At 46.3% G+C, this 20,469-nt stretch overlaps 1 protein-coding gene across 1 annotated transcript in view; it reads left to right on the top strand.

Annotated features, from left to right (window-relative positions):
• Nucleotides 1–20,469, top strand: part of HSF1 (heat shock transcription factor 1) — a 379,429-nt gene that overhangs the window by 64,620 nt on the left and 294,340 nt on the right. The window contains exon 4 of the mRNA XM_030220795.1: nt 5,106–5,230. Within this exon, the coding sequence (XP_030076655.1) occupies nt 5,106–5,230 (125 nt within the window). The remainder of the gene's footprint in view (nt 1–5,105; nt 5,231–20,469) is intronic.

The raw sequence follows: 20,469 nt of genomic DNA on the forward strand, positions 1-20,469 counted from the left end.
TGATATCCCTTGCAGGTGGTTTCCTGCTATGGTAGGATATGGTGCAGGCTCCTCATAAGTCTGAAAACCTCCACTTAGTAAATTTGGTGCTATTAGCTGCAGTTGTGTTTTTACATAACTGTTTTTTAAATGAAAAAATTGCACTTATCTGAGCTGTAGCTTAACTGATTGGGTACGCTAAACAGAGAGCCCCTGTTTCTCGAGTACTTCTTCAGGAGCTGTGCCCTCGGCTACTGAGTCTGCCCTGAAATAAATGTGCAAATGTAACTTCCTTATCATCAGCAGCAGATGAATCCATTAACGGATGGGTTGTGTCCGCCTACCAGCAGGTGGAGATAGAGAACACTGAAAAACCATAGTGTCCCCTTGGACAGCTAGCTCCATCTGCCTTCAGTATTTCTCTATCTCCCAGCAGGTGTGGACGTAGCTTGATCAGCTCCTGGAAAAATTCTGCCTGGGGTGGCTCCTGTGCTTTGCCAGTTGAGCTGGGGTGTTGTGGCTGGTGGTGCCCACTTTGAAGGCATATAGGTTCGCCCTTTCCCTACCTTACCTGTCCCCCCCCCCGCCTCCCGGAGTACCTCTGTTGCTGCCTGCCTCCAACTTTCCTCGCAGTGTTTAAAAATAAATAAATAATGAGTACGCATTGATTCTGCGTAATTATTTTGAGGCTATTTTCTGCGTGCAGCTTGACCGGAGCTCGTTGGACTCGGTCTTTTGAGGTGAGAGTGGTGCCCAGCTCCTCTGGGTAGGTCCCGCGGACGCCGTTCCGAATGAGGTAAGTTTTGGTACGAAGCCGCCATTTTACTTGTATATTTCCGTCCGGTTGGGCGATGGCTGCTGAGGGAGTTAAACGCTGCTCCCGGTGTGGTAAACGCAGATCAGCAGCGGGGCTCTGTAAGACGTGCTCTTTAGATGCTAGAGCTCGTACGAGCATGGCGAGCGATGATTCTTCCCGCTCGATGGAGCGGGTGCCATTTTGGAAGTGCCGCATTTCTCGACCCTCACTGTTGTGGAGGAGTCTGAGTGCAGGGGCATGCCTTGGTCTCGGGCTACCAGTGGAGCTCCTGCTCCCGTTACTCCTAATTCGGAGGCAGAGGGTCAGGGTGAATTTTTCTCCCCTGAGTTTGTGCTTTTAATGCATAAAGCCTTCATGCTGAAGAGAACTCTGCCGCAGGTGTCTGATACTGCGCTGCTACCTGGTTCCCCCCCCCCCCCCCTGGTGTTGATGACTCGGGGCTGGCTACAGAAGTTATTTCTTCCCCCGAGCGTTGGAAGGACGCTAAACATAGACGGGTAAATTCCCCATCGGAGAGTGGCGCACTTCCCTTTTCCCCCCTGTGGTCGGGCTGTGTGGATTCTGAGGGTTCTGGCAGGGCCTCATGGTCTGATGAGCCAGAGGAAGGTGCCGGTTTGCCACCGGATCTGGATGATCCCAGTGTGGTTCGGATTTTCCACTGCGACGAGCTGCCAGCGCTCATTTCTGACGCCTTGCAGGCCCTCTCGATTGATGATCCTGCCAAGGGCGATGCCTCCTCTGGTAATCCTAGGATGGCGAGTACTAAAAAACCTGCTCGAGCCTTTCCTGTGCATGACTCCATCCAAGAGCTTATTTCAGCTCAGTGGTCTGACCCCGATGGGTCTTTGAAAGTGGCCAGGGCTATGGGTTAGCTTTACCCTCTGAATGAGGAGCACTTGGCCCCTTTGGGGATGCCTAAAGGGGACGCAGAGGTCATGGCGGTGACTAAAAAGACCACCCTCCTCGTAGAGGGCGGGGTTGCCCTGAAAGACATGCAGGACTGGCGGCTTGAATCCGCTCTGAAACAGTCCTTTGAGATATCGGGCCTCGCCTTAAGGGTGTCTATTTGCAGTTCCTATGTTGCCCGGGCCTGCCTCTCCTAGTTACAACAGGCAGTGGAGCAGCCCGCGGATGGTGCGGAGTCCCTCGCTGAGGTTGCCCCGCGGATGAAGTCGGCCCTGTCATTTTTGGCTGATGCCCTCTATGATCTGGTTAGAGCTTCGGCTAAACAGATGTCTGTGGCGGTTGCTGCCCGCCGCCTTCTATGGCTACGGCATTGGGCGGCTGACATGGCCTCTAAGCACAGACTGGTGAGGTTACCCTTTCGGGACCTCCTGTTATTTGGAGAGGAATTGGAGAAAATTGTTAAAGACCTGGGGAACCCTAAGCCCCAGCGGTTACCCGAGGATAGGCCGAGGCCTTCTTCCAAGGGTTCTTTGTGGCCCTCCTCTTCCAGACCTCGCTTCCGTGAAGCTCGCAGGTATCGCCCAGGGTGCTCTGCTGGGGTTTCTCAACGTGCCCGTTTTCAGCAGAGGAACTCCTCTCGCTCGGACAAGCATTCCGCAGCAGCTGGATCAAGGCCTGTAGTTCAGGGGTGGCCCCCTCAATGATGGGGCGCTGGTCCATTCCTCGATTCCTGCAGTAGGAGGACGCCTTTCCCTCTTTCTCGAGGAATGGACCAAGATTACCTCAGATCCGTGGGTTCTGGACCTGATCAGAGAAGGTTACTGATTGGAATTCGGTGCCCCGGTGAGAGACGTGTTTGTGGAGTCCCGATGCGGCACTGCCGTCAAACGGGCGGTGGTAGAGGAGACCTTACAAGTCTTGTTGCACCTCGGAGCGGTGATTCCTGTGCCTCCTGCCGAACGCGTCTGCGGTCGCTACTCCATTTACTTTGTGGTGCCTCGAAAAGGCGGGTCTTTCCGACCGATCCTCGACTTAAGGAGAGTCAACGAGGCACTAAGAGTGCGGCATTTTTGCATGGAAACCCTGCACTCCGTCATTGCTGCGGTGCAGCTAGGAGAGTTTCTCACGTCTCTGGACCTAAAAGAAGCTTACTTGCACATTCCTATTTGGCCCCCGCATCAAGGGTTTCTCCAGTTTGCGGTGTTGGGAAAACATTTCCAGTTTCGGGCCTTGCCTTTTGGCCTCGCCACAGCTCCCCGCACCTTTTCCAAGGTAATGGTGGTAGTAGCTGCCTTTCTCAGGTGAGGGGGTATCAGGGTTCACCCGTACCTCGACGACTGGCTCATCAGAGTGGATTCGGCAGATGAAAGTCGTCTGGCCACAGCCAGAGTGGTCACAGTACTGCAGACTCTAGGCTGGGTCGTCAATATGCCAAAAGTCACCTGACCCCCCTCTCAGTCTCTCGAGTATTTGGGGGTCTGGTTCGACACGGCCTCGGGGTTCAAAGAAGAGTGACCAAAATGATTAAGGGGGATGGAACTCCTCGCATATCAGGAAAGGCTAAAGAGGTTAGGGCTCTTCAGCCTGGAAAAGAGACGGTTGAGGGGAGGATATATTGAGGTCTACAAAATACTGAGCGGTGTGGAACGGGTAAATGTGAATTGATTTTTTTTTTTAAACTCTTTTTCAAAAAGTACAAAACTAGGGAACACTCAAGGAACCTACATGGTAATAATTTTAAAACAAACAGGAGGAAATATTTTTTCACTCAATGAATAGTTAAGCTCTGGAACTCATCGCCAGAAGATGCTGTATTAGCGGTTAGTGTATTTTGGCTTAAGAAAAGGTTGGACAGGTTCCTGGAGGATAGACATAGGGAAATGTGACCTGAATAGGATACTGGGCTAGATGGACCATTGGTCTGATCCAGTATGGTTGTTCTTATGTTCTAACTTTAATTTAATCTGACTTGAATTTTTTTTAATGTATAGATTTAATTCAATTTTGTATAAGATACAATACTTACATGAGGAAATACAATGTGCCTAGGAGTAGGAAAAATAAAGACCTAGAGTAGAGATGACAAATTACAAGAAAACAAAGCTTATTACTTAAGGAAGCCCACAATAAGGGGGAGGAGCCAAATTGAAAAAGGTTACAAGTCATAAATATCAAGAAGAAAAAAAGCATCTCAGTTGAATGATTTCAAGTCAATCATGCAAAACTAGCACCCGCATTTACTACTGCAGAATGTTCACAGGGTCGGAGCGCAGGAAGTAATGCACGTGCTAAAGAGCAGTGCAATGAGAATGCTGATGTATGCTGATGAGGTCATTCCTTATTCCTGTCATGTTCAGACAGCAGCGTGCTGAACAAGGTCACCCTTACTGCTGTAAATCTTATGCCAACTTGGAGCTGGTGTTAGGTCTCTGATCTTGCATTCAAATCCTCTGTAATAGGCTACAGAATGCTGGTTTAACAGGAACAGAACAACGGCCGCTAGGATTAGACGGTTCGGGGGGGGAGGGGGGGTCCTCCTCTCGGATTGGATTGTTGGCCCGTTCAGGAAATTGTTGCTACTGCTGATAAAGCCAAGCCTTTTTTTTTTCCTGGGGATCTGCTGTCTGATTAATGATCTGTCTTGGAAGTTGCAGTGCTTCTGCCTGTACATATTGATCTTGGGCTCGCTCTTCTATGACTTTTCCAAAGCAGCTTGGAACATCAGGCTGCAGCTCTGTTCTTTCCCTCACCCCCAACATGACAGAGGATCAATGGCATCCATGCAGTGCTGCTGTTTTCCCCGGACTGGGCATGTGCACAAGAGCTTTGCTAACAGCACAGCTCTTGTGCGTGTGTCCCAGGCACAGTCCTTCCCTCTTAACTCCCTAATGCTCATTGCTAACAACGCACCTATATTTGCATACCATTAGTGTTGAGCATTAGGGAGTTGTATTGCTGCTGTGTCCCCAGCACTGTTCTGTACAGCATTTTTGAGCATCGGGGTCTGGGTGAATGAGCCTTTGCAGCAAGATCTGGTGATGTACGGAGTTAAAGGCTACGGAGAAACGTTATTTGTAACACTTATACCCCACACATCTAGTACCTGACTTGAGCAAATCAGTAGGAAATAAATGTTTTTGCTGTTTTTTTTTTTTTTTTATTCATCCTTACACCGGGCTGGGAAGGGGAATAAGATCTAAAGTACTATGTTTATTCTGTTATATAACCATCTTTGTCTGGGAGGAGATTGGGTTTTGGAGGACCTAATGCACCCTTCACTTACACACACATTTGTGTGTAGATTTGGAAGGCTTTTTATATGTTTTGTGCTTATGACAACTTGCTTGTATGTGGAAGGTAAAATAAGAAGGAACACGGCATCATTTTGGTTTGTGTCTTGCAGGTTTCTAGTATAAAGAGTGAAGATGTAAAGGTTCGACAAGACAGTGTTTCAAAGCTTCTGACTGATGTGCAAGTCATGAAGGGCAAGCAGGAGAGCATGGACTCCAGGCTGATGGCCATGAAACAGTACGTAACACACTACGGAGGTAGTACACAGTGATCTAGAAGAGATGTGGTGTGTAGCAGGGGAAACGCCAAAACAGTAAAATACTTTTTCTCTGGGTTTGCCAGAGGAGGGCTTGGAGAAGTTAACAAATACATTTGGTAATACTGAATTAACCACAGTAGTATTGGGATTTAACTCATCTTTTTCAGTAGTAGCTCAACGTGAATTAGATTTTAGGTACAGTAGATATTTCCATGTAGGGCTTATAATAAGTTTGTACTTAAGGCAATGGATGGTTAACTACTACTACTACTTAATCATTTCTATAACGCTACTAGACTACTTGCCCAAGACCACAAGGGTGCCATTGGGATTTGAGCCCTAGCTTCCATGGTTGTCAGCTGATTACTCTAACCACTAAACCAATAGTGACGTAATTACCTATATGTAAAGTGATCCTTGGTTATAGAAAGCCTCTGCTGCAGGTCTGAAAATGTATACAAACCTCCCTCCTCGTTTACTATATGTTCCAGTAGGGTGATTCCCATTTCTGCCCATCTCATCTTCAAGGCACTTAAAGGAAATGGCCCAGAGTACTTGAAGAACAGGATTACCCTCTACACACCGCCAAGGACACTAAGGTCTTCTCAAGGACTATCACTAACCACACCCTCTCCAAAAGACATTACGTGATGTGATACCCGGAAGCGAGCCTTCTCCGGAGTAGCCCCCACACTCTGGAATGCACTACCTGAAAATCTCCGCTTAACACAAGACTATCTGTATTTCAGGAAACAGGTGAAAGCTTGGCTGTTCAACCAGGCCTTTAGTGGAAGAAGTAACTAACTTGTTAGTCTTATTCACACACACAAGGACTGCACGGGCTGCACATATTGTAGCAGGACATGTTTATCTACTCTTTTCCTAGCTGATATAATATTTAACCATCTCTCTGACCGCATGTGCACCTTTCTTTAAATTAGTCACCATATTTTCTAATTCCTCTTACTCTCTTACCTATCTATATGTTAACCATTTCTTTGACCTTATGTGCAACTTTTTTTTTAATTAATTGCCTTACTTTCTAACTCCTCTTTCTGTCTTACCTATCTATAAGTTCCATCTTTGTTTATACACTTCACTGTCAATTAAAATGTTCTATTACGTATTGTGTTGACATTCTAAGTAGTATACTGTGCCATACTTTGTATTGTTGCTTGAATATTTTTACTGCTGTAATCGGTTATTGCTCGTTTGATTTATTCTTACTGTACACCGCCTTGAGTGAATTCCTTCAAAAAGGCAGTAAATAAATCCTAATAAATGTAGGGCAAGACTACCAAATAGAGTAAAAGTTCCCTTGTTCCCCACTTCCTCCAGCAAAGAGTGAATCCTTTTTTGAACATCTGATGTAGCTGTACAGGGGTGTAGTTCCATGGATATAGAATCTTCTGCCCATTTTCAGTCATAGCACTGGATATGGATACCTTAAGGAGGTAATGGACCACCTTTTTCCATTGTGGCATTTCATACGTATGGCCAATATCTGCCTCCCACTTTGCTGTGCATCTCAAGATGGGCAGATTTTGACAGAGTAAGTCTTGATAGAATCTAGAGATGCCACCCCTTCCACACCCTGACTTCAAGGCTCTCTGAAGGGCTGTCTCCTTCAGGCTAAGTTCTTTACTAGCCTTAAGCACAATATAATCTTTAATTTGTTGTTCCATAGCGTCCCACAGATCAATCCAGAGACTTGTGGATTATGTCCCTCTACCAGCAGGTGGAGATAGAGAGAATTTCAGAGGTTTACTATATGTGGTCATGTGCAGTCACCTTAACTTCAGTATTCTCTCTATCTAGCAGGTGCATGGTCATGTCTGTTCAGTTCTGGATTGATTTGCTCCTCACCTGGTCCCCTGGGTCTAGTCGAGCTTCTGGGGTCTGAGGTGTCCTGGGACTTGGGTGCACACCTGGTTATGCCAGGTCCCTCCCTTCCTCCCCCATCAACCCCTCCTCTCTGCCTGACTGGGGTTTGTGGTTCTCATTCTCCTGACTTTAAAAGGAGTCTGAGGTTTCTTTTGCTCCGGTGTCCTCTCCTGCCTTAAAAAAAAAATAATTTAAAAATGCCGTTTTGAACACTGTTTAAAAAAAAAAAAAAAAAAATCCTCAGTCCGATTTGTCCAGTGTGGCAAGCTTATGCCAGTTTGCAGTACCGGCTGAATGGTGTGACTTGGCATGTGACAGCGATTCCCGAGGGGGTGAGTATTTATTATCCTATCTGCGCCGATGGGGCAGAGCAAAAGCGGCTGCCAGTGTGGGAGCTGCAGTTTCCCATGCTGGAGATCCACTGTACAGCCCAACTCTGTGGAGCGGTGTGCTCCTTCCCGGCTCATTTTGGCAGGCACAGGGCAGTTGTTTTCCTGGGTGTGTGTGCGCGCTTGAGGGCACCATCTTTCTTGCTGCGCCACATGGCAATCCTGAAGCGCCGGCGCTCCCCTGGGGCCTGATTTGCTTGTGATTCAAGCAGTTTTATATGTTGGCTTTTCAGAAATGTGACTGGGGAACTGGGGTGGATCACTCCCAGTTTCTTCATATTTGATATTTAAGGGCTTCTAAGAAAGGAGGCCTGGGGAGGTTTACAGACTCCTGTGGGAGTCCTCGGGTCTCCCACAGCTTTCCAGGGGTGAGGTCGAGACCCATTAGACCCCTGCAGATGTTCTGTGGCAGCGAGAGCCTTAAGCTGCAACTTGGAAAGTACTGACTATCTGAAAGTCTTCAGGTAGAGATGCCTGTGCTTCACTAGGTGCCATCTCTCCTACTCTTATTCCTTTTATCTGTCACATTCTCAACCTCTCACTTTCCACTGCGACTGTCCCTGCTTCCTTTAAACATGCTGTGGTCGCACCTCTCCTTAAGAAGCCTTCACTTGACCCTACTTGTCCCTCTAATTACCGACCCATCTCCCTCCTTCCTTTTCTCTCCAAATTACTTGAGCGTGCTGTTCACCGCCGCTGCCTTGATTTTCTCTCCTCACATGCTATTCTTGACCCATTACAATCTGGTTTTCGCCCTCTCCACTCAACTGAAACTGCGCTTACTAAAGTCTCCAATGACCTATTACTGGCTAAATCCAGAGGTCAATATTCCATCCTCATTCTTCTTGATCTTTCCGCTGCTTTTGACACTGTCGATCACAGCATACTTCTCGATACCCTGTCCTCACTTGGATTCCAGGGCTCTGTCCTTTCCTGGTTCTCTTCCTACCTCTCCCTCCGCACCTTTAGTGTTCACTCTGGTGGATCCTCTTCTACTTCTATCCCTCTGCCTGTCGGTGTACCTCAGGGTTCTGTTCTTGGTCCCCTCCTCTTTTCTATCTACACTTCTTCCCTTGGTTCATTAATCTCATCCCATGGCTTTTCCTACCACCTCTATGCTGATGACTCCCAAATCTACCTTTCTACCCCTGATATCTCACCTTGCATCCAAACCAAAGTTTCAGCGTGCTTGTCTGACATTGCTGCCTGGATGTCTCAACGCCACCTGAAATTAAATATGACCAAAACCGAGCTTCTCATTTTCCCCCCCCAAACCCCCCCCCCCCCTCCCCCCGCTTTCTATTTCTGTTGATGGCTCTCTCATTCTCCCTGTCTCCTCAGCTCGAAACCTTGGGGTCATCTTTGACTCTTCTCTCTCCTTCTCTGCTCATATCCAGCAGACCGCCAAGACCTGTCGTTTCTTTCTTTACAACATCCGTAAAATCCGCCCCTTTCTTTCCGAGCACTCTACCAAAACCCTCATCCACACCCTTGTCACCTCTCGTTTAGACTACTGCAATCTGCTTCTTGCTGGCCTCCCACTTAGTCACCTCTCCCCTCTCCAGTCGGTTCAAAACTCTGCTGCCCGTCTCATCTTCCGCCAGGGTCGCTTTACTCATACTACCCCTCTCCTCAAGACCCTTCACTGGCTCCCTATCCGTTTTCGCATCCTGTTCAAACTTCTTCTACTAACCTATAAATGTATTCACTATGCTGCTCCCCAGTATCTCTCCACACTCGTCCTTCCCTACACCCCTTCCCGTGCACTCCGCTCCATGGATAAATCCTTCTTATCTGTTCCCTTCTCCACTACTGCCAACTCCAGACTTCGCGCCTTCTATCTCGCTGCACCCTACGCCTGGAATAAACTTCCTGAGCCCCTACGTCTTGCCCCATCCTTGGCCACCTTTAAATCTAGACTGAAAACCCACCTCTTTAACATTGCTTTTGACTCGTAACCACTTGTAACCACTCGCCTCCACCTACCCTCCTCTCTTCCTTCCCGTTCACATTAATTGATTTGATTTGCTTACTTTATTTATTTTTTGTCTATTAGATTGTAAGCTCTTTGAGCAGGGACTGTCTTTCTTCTATGTTTGTACAGCGCTGCGTATGCCTTGTAGCGCTATAGAAATGCTAAATAGTAGTAGTAGTAGTAGTAGATTTACATTAAGAATATTTCTGGACCCTCCTTGAGGGGGTTCAGGGTGTGTGTACATCATTAATGTAAGGAAGGGATCCTATTCTAGGTTTTCCATTCTTTCCCTCTTCCCCTTTCTCAGAAAATGGCAGTACAGTTTGTTTACTAAAGTCAGGCTTAGGACTGTGTGTCCATATTTCTCTGAGAGATGTTTCATTTTGAGGCTAGTGCAGGCCTCTCAGGTTTCTCTCGGTTTCCATGGTAATCCTGCACCCTCTGTGCTACCCTGGTGACATTTGCTCTGTGTGTACTGTTAACATCAAGCTAGTTTTATTCAGGAATTTGGCTGTCCTTTCAGCCTGAAGGTTACAGATTCAAGGCTAGTTTTATCCATCCTATTAGAAACTGTGGGCTCAGCTAGGTTTCCAATGGGGAATATTTTATTTCATTCTCTTACTGCTTGCCTGGCCAAGAACAGTTATCAGAACTCTACTGTACTAAAGATTTCCCTTCTCTCTCTCTTTGCACACTGATGCTGGCCACACCTTTGCATACTAGCCTCAGCTACCCCGGTATGTGCAGCGTACCCGGTACCTCTGATGGAATTTTTGGCATCATTTCATGGTATAGGGTACCTACATTTCATGAGGAGTGGTCCAGGACCTACTTCAGTGTAGAGGTAGCTTAATAGTTGTTGCAATCAGCTGAGAGTAAGCATAGAGCGCTAGGGGTGCTGCTTCACGATCCACTGCAGCTTGCTATCTGTAGTGCGCAATGGTGCAACAGCCATATTCTGCTACGCCATCTGGCTCTGGTTCTCATTCGCATTTGTTAGCTCTAATGTGCAGCAGTTGTAGTGCACAGTCACACCAGCCAATTCTTGTCCCTATCTGCAAGAAGTTAGCATTGGCTTAGGCATCAGACCACTGATGTGGCTTCCAAGTCACATTTGGCAACCTGTCTTTTGGAAGTAATCTTGGGACTGGAGAAGATCTAGGGCAGTTGGGTAAAGACCTGAGGGACTTCCAAGTCACGGCGATTGCCAGGGGATGAGTTTAAGGATGATTTTTAATCCGCTTGGTTTTGTCGTGGGTTTTGTGGGACCAGGAAAACCACTTTCAGGGTTTCCACTTCCACTTCGACAAGCCACCTGGCTGCTGGTAGAATGAGCCATGTTTTTTTTTTTTTTTTAATATTTTTTTATTTATTCAATTTTACTTTTATATCTGCAAACATAAATGTATTGGAAATATCAGAAATAATAAAAGGAGACAGTGTGATACATTATATCAAAATAATATGATATAGAAATTATCATCTTAACTTTGTCCATCATAATTTGAATCAAGAAACTGAGAAATTATTTTAAGTGGAAATCTATAGTAAATTATTACAATGGTAGAGAGAAACAGATGTTCACAGCCAATATAACAGCATTCTTAACTAGGGAGGCACATCCATAGGCGGAACAGCCTTTTCTATTGATTCAATAAATTCTAATAATTTAGTGGGTGTAAAGAAAACATAATTCACCAATTCAAAAGAGACACAGCATTTACAGGGAAATTTCAACAAAAACGTTCCACCTATTTTTTTTATTTTTTTATTTATAGAAGTCTTTAGTGAACTTATATTGATACAAAACAGAGTATAGACATCATATAACACATCAGTAATAGAACAGATGTCTTAGTACAAAAATGAACAATGACCATAATTCGTATCAATCTACCATAAATCCCCAGGTACCTTCAACTTTTTCAGTTTTAAGGACTCTTGATTTAGACATCAAGAATTCTTTTCTCCTCTTTTGTGTATTACGTGCCATATCAGGAAAAACCTGTATCTTTTGTCCCAAGAAAGAATCATTAATATGGCGAAAATATGACCGAAGAATGTTGTTCTTGTCTGGTTCAAGAGCGAAAGTTACCAGCAATGTCGTTCTTTCAGTAATCAGTTCAAGAGAACTCTCCAAGTATTCTGTCAAATTTGTTAGGATTAGGGACAGTTTGAGATTGCTCTTTGGATGATCTAGATATCCCTGTTATATATTGGGCCCCTCGTTATGGGGGAATATCCCTCCACTGGAATCCCCAGTACATCACAAAAATACTTCTTAAGCATATCCACAGCGGTAATCAAAGGAGATTTCGGAAAATTCAAAAATCTCAAGTTGTTCCTACGTCTCTTTCTTTAATTAAAGCTGTAGTTAAATTCTGTAATTTTTCAATTTCTCCTATTTTAGTGGTTTTTACACTCTGTTCTTGAACTTGATCAGACAATCTTTGATTAGTCTTTTTTTATTTCCATTATTTCACCTTTAACTGAAGTATTCATCAATAGTAAGGTATTGTTCACGCCTTGAATGGCGTCCCATAGTGTGTTCATAGTCACCACTGCAGGTCTCGTTAATCCTCCGATATGGTTACGATCTCCCGAGTAGAAGGAGTGGTGTCCTGCTCCGATGTTTCTTTCCCCAGGGTTGAAGTGCCCATAGGTCCTCCTTCGACGGACGCTAAAGGCCTGTTCAGTTCCAAGGTCTCAAGCTGCCGTGACCCCATAGGCAACAAATCATTTCTGGGTTGCGGAGGAGCTGTGTAAGAAGGAGGACTTCATATTACTCCAATGCTGCGCTCTAGGCCCACAGAGGCCGAGTCAACCGAAGTGGGCATCCGCTCTCCAAGGGCCCCTACTCCGAAGCTCTCCAGGGTCATCTGGCGGGTGTTGGGCGGTGGCGGCGGGACCACGGAGGTAGGAGCCGCCATCTTCCCCTTTCTCAACTTAGAATCTGGAAGACAAACTTCTCGCCAGAGCAGTGTCGGGTCTTAGGAGCTACAGAACTGCACAACCGTTCCTGACGCCATCTTGATTCCACAGCACAGAGTCATGAGCTCTGTTTCTACTTCAGGTCAACCTATGCCTGCTGCATCTTCCAATGATGGAGTCTCAGTTCACTCCTCAGGCAGGACTCCTGTGCTGGTTTCAGGAGGAGTGAACCAAGATTACCTCAGCTCAAATGTGTCTTAATTTTTCTATCGCATAGTTACTTCACTACAGATTTTTCTTGGAGTCTACATGCAAGCTCAAACACTGTCAGGCAGTTCTTGCCACCTTGCCAATGTTTCTTCCTTTAGGCACAGTTGAGTCTGTCCCCAGTTGCAATTGAGGAATGGGAAGTTGTTCCCTTTGCTTTGCAGTTCCAACCATGGAGCTTCCTTCCAGCTGAGTTTGGACATCATAAGAGTCTAGGGTGTTTACGGTTCAACTTTTCACAATGGGAACTTTGCAGTGTGTAATAGTTCTGTCCGGTGGGAAGAGTTTCTAGCCTCCCTGGACCTCAAGGAAACTTATTTTCATATTTCCAGTGCTCCTTGCTGCAGAGGGATCTTAGCGATTTATGACCATGTCATTCAGCCTTTCCATGTTGCCGAGGACATTTTTGCAAGGTCATGGTGGTAGTGGCAGCTTTCCTTCATGAGGATGGATTGCACGTTCATCCATACCGCGTGACTAGCTGATTTGCGGTTCTCTCTATTAAGAGACTCTGCAAACTTCATCCAAGATACCTATTCGTCTTCAGTCCTTAGGATTGGTAATCAGTGTCACCAAGAGTCAGTTGTTTCCCTCTCAAATCTTGGCTTTTTGGGGAGTGCTGTTCCATATAGGCTTGGGAAGTCCTTTCTTTCTTTTGGTCCTCAGCAACAGATGCCAACCCCAGCAACAGATGCCAACCCAAGTCAGGTTTTACTTTTCCTACCAGGTCCAGGATGTGGGAATAGGTTCAAGTTATGGGCACAAGGTTCTCTTTCTTGGACATTCCCCCATGGGCCTGAGTCCGTATCAGACCACTTCAGGGGTTCCTTCCCTGCTTTGGATCCCATCTCTATGGTTCCCTTCAAGCCAACTTAGTCTCAGTGGGTTATTTCTGCTGATATTTCAGTTCTCTCTCCCTGGAGGTGGCTATCTGCAGCTTGTAGGCTGCTAGGGTGTGCCCTAGCGGGCGGCAACAGATTTTGGATCCCTTCCAGAAGGCAGACAGTCGACCGCCTCCTCACTTGCCAGATGTAGAGTCGAGGGCAGCTTAATTGCCAGTTTTCTTCAATGAATTGTTTCAGGCATCTAATAGATGTTTTTGGCGGTCATAGCCTGTCATTTGATGTGGTTGTGCAGCAGGGTGGTGAATGCAGCTTCTAACAATGGCTGGTTCAGCTCACTTTTCAGGGCAACTATTGTTTGAGGACTCCATGAAGTTGGTGGAAGATGTGGGTGACTTATAGACTCTGTCTTTCTGAGGACATGTCTACAAGTTCTTTTGGTCGGGTCAGGCTCGCCCTTATCTTTACGACACCAGGGCTATCGGTCCTGGGCAGCCTAGTTTTCTTTAGCAATCCAGTCCAGGTAGGTTCTCGGAACTCCGGACTTCATCCGTTTGAGATCCTCTGGATTTCTACTGTTGACGGGTGCACAGTCCTGTCTTTTCTGCATATGGTGGTTTCTGCCTTCCATCCCATTCCACCTTTTTCTCTCCCCTATACTATTTGGAAGTGACCAGCGAGTTCCATTGGTCAACTCTTTTGCTTCTTGCTTTGCTCGGGACCATAGGAAGGGTCACCATTTTTAGATTGGCAAATGTGGGCATAATGGTTTTGATGTCAGGAGGAGCAGACCTTTTGTAGAATAGGTGTCAGTGTGATGCTGAAGAGCTATTACACATAAGTGCCATTTTATTCAAAATCCTTTTAGGGGAGCAGCTGCTCCCTTTGAACCCCACCTAGCTACGTCTCTGCATAGTGGGGCAGTGCCTGGGATGACCCACTGAGCAGAAGTGACTTCCTACATAGCCTTATGCACTGCTAAAGACTGTAGAGGTCTTCTAGTGCTCACCATTTTAAGATTAGCAGATGTAGCTGTAGCAGGATCAGAAGCAGACATATTCAGAACCTGGAGAGCCCTAGGTATATAGGAAGGTGGCGACTCCTTACAAAACACCCACACTGTGGTAGGATCATCAGATTCCTGACCTGCTGAGCGGAAATGCCTCCCGGCATACCCTCTTGCTGGTCACAAGAAAGGGGATCTGGTTTCAAGAGCCGCAGTGGCCGTTTGCTGAGAGAGGCAATTTCTTCAGCTGGCCTCTGTATGGGACAGTCTCTCCCGTTGCGGGTGGCAGAGCTTTCTTCAAGAGCGCAGTTGACTTCCTTTTCCGTGTCCTGTCTGGCTTCCGTGGCTTCCTTTTGCAGTTCAGCCACTTGGTCCTTTGTCCTGCCGTGGATGGCTTTTTTGCAGATCACCCACTTGATCTGCTGTCCTTCCCTTGCCAGGCTCTGCAGGCTTGGCATGGCAGCGCTAGGCATTCCATATTTGACGTGGCAGTGCATGTAACCGCGGCCTGTGGATCATTGCTCCAGTCTGCTGAGGTTGTAGTACCCCGCCCCATTTGAGGACTGTTTTGGTACATCCCACAAGTCTCTGGATTGATCTGTGGGACGCTATGGAAGGTAAAATTAGTTCTTACCTGATAATTTTCTTTCCATTAGACCCAGCAGATCAATCCAGAGGCCTGCCCTTTGTTGTTCTGGGTTGAGTGTTTTCTTCTAGTTGCCTCAATTTCATCAGATTCCTTCATTTGATTTTTGGCTACAAAAAAAACAGAAAAAAAAAGGCAAAACAAATCAAAACATAAAGAAAAGTTACCCTCCCGCAGGAGCGGTTGAGGAGCTTACATGGGCTTTATACAGGCAGGAGAGGACTTCCTCTTTCGTCTTCCACTGCTTTGGTATCGACAATACTGAAGTTAAGGTGACTGCACATGATCACATAGAGAGAACTTCAGAGGTTTACTATATCTCCACTTGCTGGTAGAGGGACATAACCCACAAGTCTCTGGATTGATCTGTTGGGACTGATGGAAAGAAAATTATCAGGTAAGAACTAATTTTACCGTAACAAAAGTCATCTCTGTGCGTTGATCCATTCTCCTTAATAAGATCAGTGAGAGGAGGACTTGCAGCTCATCTGCATATCCTTACAGCCTTCTCCGGGGTGACACCCAGGTCCACCCCGATCCACTCAGGGCCTCTGCCCTAGGTGCCGCGCGCCGTTAGGCGCGCGGGGCATTTTTCTGTTTGTATCTAATCTTTTTCCAGTTGCTAAAATACCTTAATCGTTATGGCCCCTTTTCACATTCTCTTCCTAGCTCTGTCCCTTCCTAATCTTTTCCCTCACCCCCTACCTCTCTCCGCTACAGGAACTCACTTCCCATCCATTGACTTCATCACCTCACCTTCTCTCCTACCCTCTTCCTCCCTCTTGGCTTTTAATCTCCGTCTCTTTCTTCCCTCCATTTTGCCTTCCCCATTCCACCTAAATACCTCTCGCCTTCGACGCCTTCGTGGCCACACCTCTCCTACTCTCCTCTGCTCTCTTTTACTCCTTCTCTTACTCTCAGCTGGTGACATCAATCCCAATCCTGGCCCTCCTCACCAACTATTATCCAAACTCTACAGATCTCACCGTGACCTCTCTAACCTCATCTCTATTCCTCTACTCCCCTCCTCTTCTCTGCCCTTCTCTTGCGCCCTATGGAATGCCCGCTCTATCTGTAACAAACTCCCCTATATACAGGACCTCTTTATCTCGCGTCACCTCCATCTGCTCGCCATAACAGAAACCTGGCTCTGCCCTGATGACTCTGCTTCAATTGCAGCCCTGTGCCATGGCGGTTATCTATTTTCACATACTCCTCGCCCTGCTGGCCGTGGGGGCGGTGTTGGACTACTTCTTTCTCCCTCCTCCAGATTTCAACCCCTTCTTCCACCTCAATCTCACTGTTTTTCCTCCTTTGAAGTCCACTCTATCCGCCTTTTCTCTCCTCTGTCTCTTCGAATAGCGGTCATTTATCGTCCCCCTGATAAGTCCCTTTCATCCTTTCTCAGTGACTTTGACGCCTGGCTTGCCTTCTTCCATGATCCTTCCTCCCCCTCTCTCATCCTTGGTGACTTTAATATTCCTGCTAATGATCCTTCCAACTCCTATATTTCCAAGTTACTCGCTTTAACGTCGTCCTTTAATCTCCAACTATGCTCCACCTCCCCCACTCATCAAAATGGTCACTGTCTTGATCTCATCTTCTCCTCCAACTGTTCACCCTCTAGTTTCCTTGCCTCCGATCTTCCCCTCTCTGATCACCATCTTATAACTTTCACACTTAAATCTCCTCCCTCCCAGTCCCGTCCTATCCTATCTAATTTATCTAGGAATCTTCACGACATTGACCCTTCATCTCTATCCTCCCATGTTTCAAACCTCCTCTCTACTGTGGCACCATCCATGTCTGTCAACGAGGCTGTTTCTTCTTACAACAATACTCTATCCTCTGCCTTAGACACTCTTGCACCTTTGATGACCCGCCCTGTAAGGCGTACAAAACCCCAACCTTGGCTGACTTCTAATATCCGCTACCTACGTTCCTGTACCCGCTCCGCCGAACGCCTCTGGCGGAAATCTCGGGCCCTTGCTGATTTCTTACACTTTAAGTTCATGCTGACCTCCTTCCAATCTGCTCTTTTACGTGCCAAACAGGATTATTATATCCAACTGACCAACTCTCTTGGCTCTAATCCTCGACTTCTCTTCACCACATTGAACTCTCTCCTCAAGGTGCCCCCTCCCCCAACTCCCCCTTCATTATCTCCTCAGACCCTTGCTGAATTCTTTCACAACAAGGTTCAAAAGATAAACCTTGCTTTCTCTACCTCACCAGCTCTCCCTCCACTAGTCCGTTCCCCTCTCTCTCCTTCCCCTCATTCCTTTCCTCCTTTCCTGAAGTTACTATTGAGGAAACTACACTTCTCCTTTCTTCCTCAAAATGTACCACCTGTTCCTCTGATCCCATTCCCACCCACCTTCTTAATGCCATCTCTCCTACTCTTATTCCTTTTATCTGTCACATTCTCAACCTCTCACTTTCCACTGCGACTGTCCCTGCTGCCTTTAAACATGCTGTGGTCACACCTCTCCTTAAGAAGCCTTCACTTGACCCTACTTGTCCCTCTAATTACCGACCCATCTCCCTCCTTCCTTTTCTCTCCAAATTACTTGAGCGTGCTGTTCACCGCCGCTGCCTTGATTTTCTCTCCTCACATGCTATTCTTGACCCATTACAATCTGGTTTTCGCCCTCTCCACTCAACCGAAACTGCGCTTACTAAAGTCTCCAATGACCTATTACTGGCTAAATCCAGAGGTCAATATTCCATCCTCATTCTTCTTGATCTTTCCGCTGCTTTTGACACTGTCGATCACAGCATACTTCTCGATACCCTGTCCTCACTTGGATTCCAGGGCTCTGTCCTTTCCTGGTTCTCTTCCTACCTCTCCCTCCGCACCTTTAGTGTTCACTCTGGTGGATCCTCTTCTACTTCTATCCCTCTGCCTGTCGGCGTACCTCAGGGTTCTGTTCTTGGTCCCCTCCTCTTTTCTATCTACACTTCTTCCCTTGGTTCATTAATCTCATCCCATGGCTTTTCCTACCACCTCTATGCTGATGACTCCCAAATCTACCTTTCTACCCCTGATATCTCACCTTGCATCCAAACCAAAGTTTCAGCGTGCTTGTCTGACATTGCTGCCTGGATGTCTCAGCGCCACCTGAAATTAAATATGACCAAAACCGAGCTTCTTATTTTCCCCCCCAAACCCACCTCCCCGCTCCCCCTGTTTTCTATTTCTTTTGATGGCTCTCTCATTCTCCCTGTCTCCTCAGCTCGAAACCTTGGGGTCATCTTTGACTCTTCTCTCTCCTTCTCTGCTCATATCCAGCAGACCGCCAAGACCTGTCGTTTCTTTCTTTACAACATCCGTAAAATCCGCCCCTTTCTTTCCGAGCACTCTACCAAAACCCTCATCCACACCCTTGTCACCTCTCGTTTAGACTACTGCAATCTGCTTCTTGCTGGCCTCCCACTTAGTCACCTCTCCCCTCTCCAGTCAGTTCAAAACTCTGCTGCCCGTCTCATCTTCCGCCAGGGTCGCTTTACTCATACTACCCCTCTCCTCAAGACCCTTCACTGGCTCCCTATCCGTTTTCGCATCCTGTTCAAACTTCTTCTACTAACCTATAAATGTACTCACTCTGCTGCTCCCCAGTATCTCTCCACACTCGTCCTTCCCTACACCCCTTCCCGTGCACTCCGCTCCATGGATAAATCCTTCTTATCTGTTCCCTTCTCCACCACTGCCAACTCCAGACTTCGCGCCTTCTGTCTCGCTGCACCCTACGCCTGGAATAAACTTCCTGAGCCCCTACGTCTTGCCCCATCCTTGGCCACCTTTAAATCTAGACTGAAAACCCACCTCTTTAACATTGCTTTTGACTCGTAACCACTTGTAACCACTCGCCTCCACCTACCCTCCTCTCTTCCTTCCCGTTCACATTAATTGATTTGATTTGCTTACTTCATTTATTTTTTGTCTATTAGATTGTAAGCTCTTTGAGCAGGGACTGTCTTTCTTCTATGTTTGTACAGCGCTGCGTATGCCTTGTAGCGCTATAGAAATGCTAAATAGTAGTAGTAGTAGTAGTCATCCACCCATAGTTGATCCAGGGTGTGGAGAGAGAAGGTGGCCCATCTTTTATAGGCAGCGTCTAGTTTACCAGGCAGAAAACCTGGCGCATACATTATTGCGGTAGAAAGAAAGCATTCTGTTTCTGGAAAGAAGGATGAACATAGCCATGTTGGTAACGGCATTTGCATGTATAAATTCTTCTTTCTTATACAGTTCAAGAGGTCAGGTTTAGGCAACCAGGGCAATGCCTATAATGGAATGTCCCATGGGAAAGCCTGTTCAATTTGTATCCATGGTTTTGCAGAGCAACGCATCCACTCTGAGACAATTTGTAACTGTGCTGCTTTTCAAAGTGTGGTACTCCCATAGAGCTCTTAATCTTGGGTGGCTGCTTCTTCCATATATAGTGGATTTCTTTCTTTGTAAGCTGTTGGAAGAAGCGCCATAAAGAGGTAGAGTAGTTTGGGAAGTACAATTTCTTTTATTACTCCGATAATACTCAACTTATTTCTCTCCACCAATACTTTGTAATCCCAATTACTATGTAAGCCGCATTGAACCTGCTTTGAGTGGGAAAGCGCGGGGTACAAATGTAATAAATAAATAAGAGCATTACGCACTGAAGCAATGAAACAACTTTGTGTAACTACATGTCATTGATCAGAAACACATAATTGTACTTTTTTGATTGCTGAAGTGAACCTATGGAATCATCTTCCTGGCCATTTAAGATTTTGCCCAAGTCAGCAACAGTTTAAGGATCTTTTAAATAATTATTTTGTGAAAGCATTTTAGGATGGTTAATTTTGATCTTTTTGACAGTTCTCCCTAGTAAGCTACTAAGGAATTTACTGATATGATGTGAATATTGTTGTATTATTGAGTCCATTGTATTTGTCCTGATTTTATGATTGTTTTACTGTAACCTGCTTTGGTATTAAAGTGGGATATCAATCTATGAAATATTTTTTTAAATAGCGTGAATTCTTCCTAGCCAGGAATTCTTCCCAGTGCTCTAATTCTGACAGTAGGTCTGCTAGCAGCAGGGAAAAGTTTTTAGCTTGTGGAGATCTGCTGGGGATTTAGAAACATTAATCCCAAGGTACCAGATGCTATGCTTAGCCCATTGGAGAGGGAAGATATTTGCAAAGTCCTGAGCTTCCCTGGATCAACAGTTATGTTCAGGAGTTCTGATTTTAGACATGTTTATTTGAAATCCAGAACCTGGGCTGTACAGT

The sequence above is a fragment of the Microcaecilia unicolor genome, chromosome 1, assembly GCF_901765095.1.
Source record: "Microcaecilia unicolor chromosome 1, aMicUni1.1, whole genome shotgun sequence".
NCBI lineage: Eukaryota > Metazoa > Chordata > Amphibia > Gymnophiona > Siphonopidae > Microcaecilia > Microcaecilia unicolor.